This window comes from Zerene cesonia, chromosome Z (assembly GCF_012273895.1).
Source record: "Zerene cesonia ecotype Mississippi chromosome Z, Zerene_cesonia_1.1, whole genome shotgun sequence".
NCBI classification, from domain to species: Eukaryota; Metazoa; Arthropoda; class Insecta; order Lepidoptera; family Pieridae; genus Zerene; species Zerene cesonia.
Window position 1 is genome coordinate 5,566,642 of NC_052122.1, and position 11,762 is coordinate 5,578,403.

The window sequence follows — 11,762 nt, forward strand, 5'->3', positions numbered from 1 at the left end:
ACTTACGTGCAGGTGTTGGGATCCATTGTAATCTTATTGCGACTCGAGTCGAATTTGAAACATTGTCACTTTCGAACGTGCTTCTTGGATTCGTTAGGCGAATATCATTGATTGATTAAGGGAGTCGTAGCTATTTGTCTTGAGTAACTAATATAAAAAATACATACACAAACGTTTGAAATTGGCTCCAGCATCTACTATAATTATTACAAATACCATATACATTTATACAATCTACTGTTGTATTAAATTCAAATTGAAATTGCACTCATCTATGAGAGTGAAATTTATTTACCTATTAACGACTCGAGCGAAGCCGCAGGCTAAAGCTAATAATATATTACATTGCTAGATCGATTTATCAAGTTTTTATGACCCTACGAATCTATTCGTCATTTCGACATGGTATTTAATCATAACAGTTCTTTGTGTAACATCATAATTTAGGTTAGGTCGATATCACGACATAGAATAGAGATCGAATATTTTATGAACGCAAAGAGCGTTATACATTTAGGTTTTCCCAAACCAATGTTATTTTCCTTGTCCTCAAGTGACAGTGGTGGAACTGCAAATGCTGGCTACCAACGGCACCACTCCGAGCGGGGACGAAGCAACGGACGAGAGCGAGGCCATGTTCCTGTACCGCGGTCTCGATCTGCCGTCAGCGCCCAGCGTGCATAACGTGCTGGACGGTCAACCGTTACTGCGGTGAGTGAACATTCGCTAGTCACATATGAATTTTCAGGATACGGAAATGGTGAGGTGGAAGAAGAAAACTTGGATAGAATGAACGATCTGTCTACTATTGTTTTTTTTTTTTTTCTTATACGCTATCTTCGTAGAATGCTCACGTGTATATCTTCATCTCTGCAGAAAATAATCGACACGGGTAATGTATATAATTTCTATGAATAGATGAGAATTCGCATCGCATTCGACATTTGTTGCTTAAAAATTGGCAATTGTATTGCTAATTTTGGTAAGTATGGAAGAGTAATTCAGAAGATTCGTTAGGTAATGCAAATATAAATTATAAATAAAGTAAATTTAAATTTTCTCCATGTATGCTTTCTAAATATCGAATGCTCATTTAAAAATGGAACCGGCAACGGAACCGGCTTTTTCTCGATTCACAATGAATTGATACAGTAATGGATGATCTTATTGCTATATGCGCACTTATAATGCCAAGGTTTTGCCTTTTAATTAATATAAGTGTATACATTTAGAAATAGCTAAGGCCACGGCAAAGAAAATTAAATGTTTTTTTTACAATCGCAAGAAAGTGTATTCTATAATATGTTTAAACAGTTACAATATACAAGATGAATATGCAATTAAGACTCACGTTAGTTATAAATTATTTCGCATTGCATGCAAATTAAAGCAGTGTATATAAATTTACTACAATTATGACGTATAAGTTTTAAATGATGAAGAATAAATAAAATATTAGGACGTAAAAGCGCAAACGGTCTGTACCTTGCCTTCTCCAGGGAAATTCAGAGCTTCGTAAAGCGTCAAGCAACATTGTAGAGTCATTGAATGTAATTCATAATTTCGCTTGTGAACAATGTATAAAGGTTTTGTACACAATATATAATTCTCTAAATGAACAATAGAAATTAATGTATTATTCGCAAATTCTCAATTCATTTCTTAGCGACATTCGCGAGCGTATAAATAATGAATACATTAAACTAGTAGTTCTATAAGCACATTTTAACACACAAACATACATATATTAATATTCTTAAAATAAATATATTGTTTTGTTAGTTAATAAAACTCAGAAGTACTCTTATCATTTTATTTTCAAATAAGACAAATTTTTATACAGTGTCTTCGTGGGTACGTAGTTTTTTTAATTATTCTTATTTAATACAACAGCGTACTCCAATGTCTAGACACTTTTATAATCTACACCATCGCCCTATATCCTTTATTGTTCTGAATTAAAAAAATAATTATATGCACCTTTGTACTTCGAATCTTAACACATATGAATTGTTTTAAATCTTAATACATATAATACTGTTCAGAAATAATGTTATACTTGGCACTCTGTAGATTGACAAAAACTTTGAGGTAGAACGATGATTTCTTTTATATAACGGAATGTTTAAACAAATTAAAAAATATAAATAACTCTTTTGTTTACAAGTCCGTGGTTAAAAGTTCAGCTCTTTCAACAATAACATGAAATTCTGTTTCTCTGTACGTTTTACCGTCTGGTAATACAATTTGTAACTTCTTCTTCTTCTCATTATCTCTCTTCACTATAAAAAATATTGCTATAGCGGAAGCCAATAGAACAACAAGGATACCAACTAGTACGAATATCCAAAAGTTTTGCTTGAAACGTCCGCACCGTATGCTGACAAATGTGGGCAAAGATATATAATATCCCTCGAGATCATACCAGCAGTTTATAATGCTACCTTGTGTATTATAAACTTCGCGCCACTCTTCTGCGAGCTCACATGTGCATGTTGCATTTAAATTCAGTCCATCAACGCGCAATGTTAGCGTCGTGTGGTTGAACAGCAGAGAAGGTGGCGACAAGTTTGTAATAGTATTGTTGTCAATTAATAACTCCTGGCGTGCCATCACTGCAAATATTTCACTGTCTACGGTTAGCCCTAAGAAAGCACCTTTCCTTAATGTTAACACCGTATTATTCCTAAAAGTTATTGGTCCTCTAGAAACCATATGAAAGCTATCGCCTTCTATTACGTCTATATCGTTATTTTCTATTATAATTCTCTTTGGTGACTGGACGAGAAACGTCAAACTGGACAAATATTTTATATTCACTCCATCTAATCGAAATAAATTAGTTACTTCTACATCTGATAAAAATCTACTTGGTAACCTATGCATTAATCCACCACGGATGATAAAATTTGATGTGGTGAATTTTTTAAAAGTCTGTATGTCTATATTATTAAACACATTGTTTTGAAGTTCAACGTTTTTAACACCAACAAGACTAGAGAATGCAAAAGGTCTTAGATTGTCTATTCGGCTGTCACTAATGAGCACTTCGTTCACTCTCCCTTGGATGGCATGTGACGCTATTTCACTAATTGTACTATTCTGAATGGTAATTCTGATACCAGGATTCATTTCACTGTCCCTACTATAAGGAGACCAATTCAAAGCACGTTCACTAATCACTATGTGACCAACGTTCCTTAATTCAACGCTCCTGAGTTGAATAAGATTTCGTACGGTATCCTGAAGAAATATAACACTCGCACAACCATCAACGACGATGCCGGTCGCCATTGCTGGTACTCTGTATGCACCGTCAGGTCTCAAAGTTACCTCCTGCAATGCGAAGAATGTTTTTAGATAAACAGTTTTGATAGACTATAAAATGTGTATAAGTAAAAATATGCATACTTTGAAGTCATTAATGCAGCTACATATAACCCTTGTGAATGAGTCACAACGGCACGCTCCATCTTCGCAAATAGTGGGTGTGATGGTCTGTCCACTTGCAAAGCTTTGCGCATGGAGCGCTAACAGAATATGCCACCAGCTCAACCAACGCATGCTCACCAAATCATGTCACCATCGCAAATGTTTTTCCTCCCTGAAACAGTATTAAACAATTAAGTCAGGCATTGCGCATAAATATACGAGTAGTTATGTAGTTGCATATTCATATTGTTTGTGTAACACTTTATATTTTGAGTAATAGATATAACAAATGTGTGAAGATATTATGCTCAAAATAAAAAAAAACACACTCACTAGAAATAATTTCCTTATGAAATAATTTAAAATCCGGCGTCATAGACTCGGTCGCGTTCTGTAGGTACAAGTAGGTATATGAATGTGAGTCAACTAGGTATCGTTATCGGGTTGTTATCAGATATGCGGTGCGGTTAACGAATGGTGCTAAAGAAACATTTGTGTGATTTTAGCAAGGCTATCAGTGTATAGATAGCGTTTGGTTCATAACACATTTAAAAATAAGCATTTTTATTGCTTATTCACAAAAGGTTCATTAAACAAACGTGTAAAGGTGAGATAGGCCTGAGATAAGAGTTAACTATAAAATATAATAAAACATTGTTCTCTAGCAACCTTTGTTATTTGTACTCCTGTAGTCTAACTATCATACGAGGGTGTATATCACTAAGAGAAGTTTATCCAGAACCCGTCTGTTAGCAATGCTAATTATTACCCGTGGCTGAAGCTATTTTCGCATTTTGAAGATGTTATTGGATTTATGTTTGCTCACTCAGAGAATTCAGTCGCGGAATTCGTATTATCGTCTATTTTTACTTTATGATACTTAAATTTAAATAAATGGCAAATAAGTACAAAAATAATGCAAATGAAAGAGACCAATCTATTTAAATGGGACTAGTTATCAATATTGTATTAACCTTATAATAATCGTAAACAATTTTATAGTGTTTATTGTACGCGTGTTATTTATCAATACATGAGTCTAAATTGCGTAGTCTAAGTTGCGTAGTGACAAAGGGCATCGCGGATGCAGATTTAAACTGCAATTTAATATAACAATGTGCCATTATTTAACTCATTGCATTTACAGTAGAGTCAATAATACTAAGCCTTTTAAACACAAGCTAAGAGTATAACGTTCGTAATTTGACCCATCGTGCTGAGTGGTAAATATTATGTTATGACGACGATAAACAAAAGTGCAACTCTTGATTTCTTTGAATTTAACATGTACCTATATTCAATAAAATGTATTAAAACTTCGGTTTGTAAATTCATTCCTTTGGTAGCTGCTTATCCACCAATGCATGAACACATTGATGGATAAACAGTGAGCTTAATTCCAACAGAGTAAATTTGCATACACCAATAACTAAATAAATAACCATTTAGTGTTGTATTCGCCGAGGTTACATCATATAGATGGCGAATAAAGTAATCTTATACTTCACGATCTTTAAGTATTTCTTGCCACTATTAAGCGTATTATGTTAGATGTTTAAGGTAACAATACAATAATGATTACATCATACTATGAAGTAAACTCTATTTCCAGTTAATAAGGTCACCTTTAGCTATGTTTATAAAACGTTTCTGTTGTTTGTGTATGAGTATGATTGACATGAAAAATAAATAAACAGGCATAAGTCTCGCTGATATATTGGAAACGTAAACGGTTTATTTAACAACATATCTACAATTACATTTCAGTAACATTTGTGTGAACAATACATCAATTATTATTATTTTTTAATTGGTTAAATTATAAGAAAATACATAATATACGTGTGTCAAACATCCAATAAGCAAGAGGTTTATAACATTTATGTAAACATTACGTCCTTATAAATAATAACAGCCATTATTGTTTAAATTAACGAATTCAAAAGGGATGAGAACGAGAAAGAAGAACGTAGAGGTTTATTGCAGATTCTAACTATTGTGCTATTGTTATCTAGAACAATTTTTTTTTTTCACGCAAAATATTAGTAAATTTAGCCATTTACCATATTTAAGCATTTTCAATCTAGACCCAACACATGTTATCGAAGTTAAGTGTGCTATTGTAAAAGTTCGAATTGTCGATGCAATAAAAAAATACTCGATTATGTAAATGGTAAAACTATTAAATAGTAAAGTAATAATATTGTAATGCGGAACGCATTTGTCGGAGCACGTACTTTAAGGTTCAATAGCGAACAATAATAGGGCTGCTTGGTGCTTTTCCATGTGAATTTTCATATTCGTATAATCGTTGCGTTATATACTTGCTGTAATACTTTTTCATTATAATAACTAAAAGAGAAACATTGCAAACGTCTTACCTACATTCAACAATTTTGGATTACATCTGGCCGATACAGGATATTACATGTGTGCTTTATTATAACTTTATTAACACAAACATCCGCTTACATTGATAAGTTGTCAATGTATTGAAATTCTATGAAAAAATTAAATAAATAAGAGTAATATCTTAACAATATCTTAGATTTCAATTCACATTATCAATTTTTTTAGTACGATACTGATACAATTTATTTGTAAAATTCAAAGTAAAAGCAATTAAGACACTTCAAACCATAAAAACCGGTTCATGTTGTTTTCACAGAAACGTTATACGTTGAGGCGAGATTTGTGATATCGTTACAACAAGGGACTTGACCCTTTTTCTTTTTTTACAAGATGCATATTAAATTTAAAATTTCCAAAAAGATCAGGTTTCCTTTCATGTACTTTTAAATGCAGTGAGTTACATTCAGACAGGCATAAATGTGATTCGATATGAAATGAGATTTTAACGAATTCGCTTTGCAGCGCTTAATTCTTTTATTGAATATCTGAGAAGGATACTACACCGTGGTTATGTGTAGGGTTTGGCATTCGATCCGTTAATATATACGAGATCAATGGTGACTCAATCGCATCGAGCCTTAGTCAGAACCGAAAAATGTGGCGCTTCTCTGAGATTTCACTGCCCTTAACATATACGTTGTTCTCTCTACGTGGCAAATATCAAAACTGTTAAGATTAAATAGTCATTGTTATTATTTTTTTAATTTTTAGTTTTAGCGATAATTTCTTATTTTTATCTGTCATATGATCTTTCTACAGACAATTAGAAACACAGCGTTAAAACCTTCGCGAAATCGGTCCAGCAGTTAACGCGTAGATACAATGAGTTGTAGCCAATTGAAAATGGGGATTCATTTATTTATATAGTAATTACAATTAAATGATATGAGTTGCAATAAATTCGAAATATCTATAGAACTGCACTTTACTGGAATCCAATACAACTATTTCTAAAATTGTACCGACACTTCAAATCGCAGAATATCTTGTAGCGATTTTACCATCCCGAGGATTTGCTACACAGAAAGATATTAAATTCTATTGTTTATCGTATTTCAATAATGTTATATTGACAAAGGTTCTATATAACTGTCATATACATTGCAAAAGATACATTCTGAACGCTTTATGAAACTTAATACATAAACCCACTTCCTTCTTATGTTATAAACGTGTAGGTTTGTAAGCTGTAGGTATGGAGATATGGACGAATATCTGTTAGTCTTTCACGCCAAAAACCCCTGTTCGCATTAAACCTGCTACAGCGATGCTGGCTTAAAACATATGCATGTGACACTGCTAGTCCCGGCTAGTAATAAATAATTAGAATGTTTTAAATTTGGCAAGGATAGTTTTCATTGTTAATGGCGACCACCAAAGTTTTATTGCATGTAAATATTTGAGTAACAGTTACTTTATCGTTCCGTTGGCGGAGATGTGTGTTTTTGGAATGTTTAATGACCATAAAACGAACTTACTTTACCAGTTTTACTCTGATTCTCACTATTATATTTTTATTTATCGCCTGACAGATTAAAACAGAAGCTGATTCTAAACAAGGGACGCGATGTTAATTAATTATGTCACATCTTTTTATTTTAAATTAATTTTTAAAAACATAACGAAATGCCTATTGATTTGATTTAGTTAGGTACTATTTAGGATTATATTTTGACACTTGTATTCGTTATAAATTAACTGTACAGTTGTTTTAAAAATGTAATGTGATGAACAGTATAGGAAATATTTTACCTAACGGAGTACTTGTAGCTATTGTTATATTTCATTGATGATTTCGCGGCCTTGATACTGGAAATAGTTATTTTTGTATGCTTATTTATGTTTGTTTCTATTTTATCAAGTATATAAAATCTCACTGAATTTTGATGCAGACGATTGACGATCCAAGCGATAATTGAATTAACTGGTAATTCACCACTTCCCGCCTCAAACGTTACAGCGCAATTCAAATGCAATCCTGCTCGAATGACTTTATAGTCAGTTATATAAGATGAGTAGAAGGGTAAGTATATTTCGAGGAGAGATATACTTACACATTAAAATATTATCGCATAATACGTCTCTCTTTTATTAGTTTTTGTTTTACAAACTGACTTTGAGTCAGTTCATTTAAATTGTATTGTGCAAGAGAATCATAGTTATTGATGTTCGTATCATGTTACATTTAAACTCAGTATTTAATCACAGAACAAAAAATCAATACATGAACTCGTCTATATACAAAGATCTTTTCTTCACGAATTTTTCGATAATACGTCCTATTAATGTTATATATACAGGTATTATTATGTGAATGATAATGAGTATGCTAATAGTTTTTATAATTCAATGGCAATTTACTGAGCATATCATTGTTTATCTGGTATATATGAATTTTCTTGTTTTGCTCAATGTTTAAATCAAACTAACTGAAGTTATTAGTTTTTGTACTTTGTATCGATTTAATGTTTAAAAAAATTTTTTTTTCTTTTTCGTAATAAAATGTAACAATTTTAAAATTTAAACACCAATGACTTAATTACTTTTGAATGTTACACGTAGTGATGCCTGAGGCTCCTGCAACAACTCTGCAGTTATGTTCGATATACCGAACCTGTCTACGTTCAAAATGATTTAATTACATTATAAAGGAATATATAATTGCAATACAAATTTAGTGACAATATTTGTATATTGCACGTGTTACGTTTTTACTTTTGAATGGCTTCTCGAAATTGATGAAGTCAGTATTAAATAAGTAAAACAAATAGATGTATAATTATATATACATGAGTTCTTATTACAGCTCATGTTTATAATAATCATGATTGCTTCTGAGATTTAGATTCGACTTCCCGCTAGATTAGTTATGTTTACTCTACATCCACTCAAATGCTTTTGTTGAAACAGTTCACCTTTTATGTTCGTGCATAAGCTACTATAGGTCGTATGACACAGCAGGTAAACAGTATATTGCTATATTTAAACATTATATAGATATGCTGTATAATTTTTTTTATTAACATAAGAATTTCAAAGTACACATTTTGTACTGTTACAAAAAGTTCTGATAACTAGAACTTAGCTGCTATCGTAATCGTGCAATATCATTACGGTTTTTATTATAAAATCATATGACGTAAAATGTGTCTAAATATGTTTATTTTGCTTTGGGAGCCTCTTATTCAATGATTTTTTATTCGATCTAGAAGGTTGTTTTTATATTCATATTTGCGTAATAATAAATTGAAATATTCTAGTTGAATACAACCCATACAACCGGATTTGTTAATTTAACAAAGCATTCTTAATAAAGGCTTCATAAATCAAATTGTTAATGCTTGCGGTAAAAATTATTCCGAACATTGTTTTTCGTGCAACATAGACTTTCTTTGCAGCGTGGGATTGCTTCGTGTTTTTACAATTTTTGCTCACGTCTAGATGTATTTTTAATTGGGCTTTTATATATCAAAGCATATCGTTGAATTTGTAGAAAGGATGATGCCGTAGTATAATTTCCAGTTCTCTATAAATAATAATATGAGAATTCTTATGATTCCTGTGAATAACAATGAAGTCTGCTGTCACACAGTTATTAAGTTATTTGTTCGCTTCAGAGAATTGGGATTAAATAACTATAGATAATAATCTGTTCAGAAATATTTTACAAATATAAAAATAAACTTTTCAGAAACCTGCTAATTTTCTAAGCTGAATCTTTTTATGTTACTACATTTTGCAATTCATTAAATAAACTCTATGTTTATTTTTGTTTAAATTAGGTGTTGAAATGGTTGAGGGGCATATAGAGCGATCCACCTGTGTGTGTTTAACTGTGCTGAGGCGGCTCTTGGTAATATTTACTCTTTTGAAACACACGTGCACCATGCGTTGAAGATACATCTCTTTCGTTACTAGCGTATTGAGATTTGAGATGATTCGATACATAGTTTAACAACAATGTATGTGTGTAATAATTATTATAATTACGTAATTTAATCAATTTCAATGAACTTGTTTTCGAATATACACTAGGAATAATGTAAAAAAAAAAACGTTTACGTATTTCGGTTTGCTTAGAGTCGCATCTTCACTTATAACGTAAATTGAGAATCCAAATATGTTACCTTTGATCTTAAAGTAAATAAATAAACTCACCTTGCATTATGTAATCTATGAAATAATAATTTGTATGGCCCCAAAATTAATAACAATTTATTTAGCTATTGATATAAAATATAAATAAAGTTTAAATATTGTAATGTGGAAAGTATATTGCAATATTTATTTCTCTGCTAAATTAGTGTCGCAAAATAATAATTCCTGTAATTACCGGCAATGTCAGTGCAAGACGTATAATTTACTTCACGCGCTCTCGAATTCTCCGTGTTCCAACAAACCTTGAAGCACGATGTTAGTATTATATACTAATATTTTCAAATGGCACGTGTTTAGCACTAAATCTTTGATCTCATGCCAACTACATCCACCAAGTTGCATATACCGTAAAACAAGGAAATGTAAATATTAAATACCCACCAAATTCATTGATTTGTTTTGTTGCGATGGTTGAACGTCGTAAACATCTTCCACAAAAAAACGATTACTTCTCATGGCACATTATTGTAATCCAAAAGTTGTGAACAGTGTAGTTTCCACGTGAATTACGATCGCATGAGCCGGCGTTGCGTCTTTGCGAGTAAATAACATGCGCAGAGCACCACGTTGATTCACACGCGATCTCCTGACGACTGAATCGTGCTCGTGAGTCGGTACTCGCTCCGGCTCGGCGGTCGAGGTGCGCGCGCGCTCCTATCGGCCTTCACGAGACATGAGCAGGAGGTACTAGATATGATTTAGCTCTTTGACCATTCGTTTCTGATAAACTTGTGCAGTTAATTTTATTAAATAAGTAAACTGTAAACATTTCATGTATCTACTGTATATAGATTTGGGTATAATGAAGAAGTACATCATGATTCGTGACGGTTTGATGTAAGCTTGTTTTATGATGATGTCATCGTTATTTGTATTAGAATTTAGTCTGGTTTTTATATGAATACCTATCAAGAATCTTTTATTGCTATCATTAACATAAATTTAGCTATTTTAAAAGTGATATAAATAAAGAGATTAGAATACTATTATCACGATTCTTCAGCTTTTTAAGCTTTGGCTTCTAATGAAATAAACTATCACAACGTTAACACTATACTCAATAATCTAAGTTTCTCCGGTAGGTATATAAAAATATAAATGTAGCATTATTATTTTGCTGTTATATCATATTATATTAAATTTAATCTCTGTACCTAATTAAAGAGATTTAAATCACTTTGATCCCATAGACAAAGTTGTTTATTACAATATCTCAATACAATATATCCCTATCAGTAGTTTCTATTCTTCGTTTATCTTGAATTTTACACACTGCATAAATTTACGAGAACTGTGTATGAGTTCCTAGTATTTTTATTTTTACATACACAAATAATATTACCATGACTGTAAGATGCGTGTAAATTCCAATAAGAACAGATTAGTGAATAGATAATCCTCTTTGAGATAAGTACATGATTATGTGTTTACGTACCTTAAACTTAAAACGTATATATTGAGAGTATGAAAGCATTAAATAGAGCAAATTATTTGTGTTGGAGAATAGTTTTAACTTATGTTCTGTGTCATAAAAGACAACCTTTTACCACATTTATGGAAGAAATTATTGAATAAACTTAAAGTTAATAAATAATATGGATCCTTCAAATTTGAACTCTCATGTTTACGTGTTCCGTTTGATAAGTATATATGGGTAGAGCAGACATAGTCCAGGTACTCGGCCAAGTAATTGCTGCATTCAAGACCAGTGCACTGTTTCATGGATTTCATCACTTGCGTAATGTAAATTTACAATCCGA

General features: G+C 31.9%; 2 protein-coding genes across 3 annotated transcripts in view; one reads left to right on the forward strand and one right to left on the reverse strand.

Moving 5' to 3' along the window:
- LOC119835531 (E3 ubiquitin-protein ligase highwire) overlaps positions 1-11,762 on the forward strand; it is a 65,396-nt gene that overhangs the window by 14,665 nt on the left and 38,969 nt on the right. The window contains exon 35 of the mRNA XM_038360419.1: positions 555-711. Coding sequence (XP_038216347.1) covers positions 555-711 — 157 coding nt within the window. The remainder of the gene's footprint in view (positions 1-554; positions 712-11,762) is intronic.
- LOC119835529 lies at positions 1,800-10,597 on the reverse strand. 2 transcript variants are annotated; one of them, XM_038360417.1, is made up of 3 exons: positions 10,384-10,597; positions 3,412-3,603; positions 1,800-3,336 (listed from the first exon to the last, which is right to left on the reverse strand). In XM_038360417.1, the coding sequence occupies exons 2-3, from the start codon at positions 3,562-3,564 to the stop codon at positions 2,161-2,163; spliced, it is 1,329 nt and encodes a 442-aa protein (XP_038216345.1). In that variant the 5' UTR covers positions 3,565-3,603; positions 10,384-10,597; the 3' UTR covers positions 1,800-2,160. The 2 variants fall into 2 exon arrangements, with proteins under 2 accessions (XP_038216345.1, XP_038216346.1); XM_038360418.1 differs by lacking the exon at positions 10,384-10,597 and adding an exon at positions 3,766-3,836 and having other exon boundaries at positions 3,412-3,604.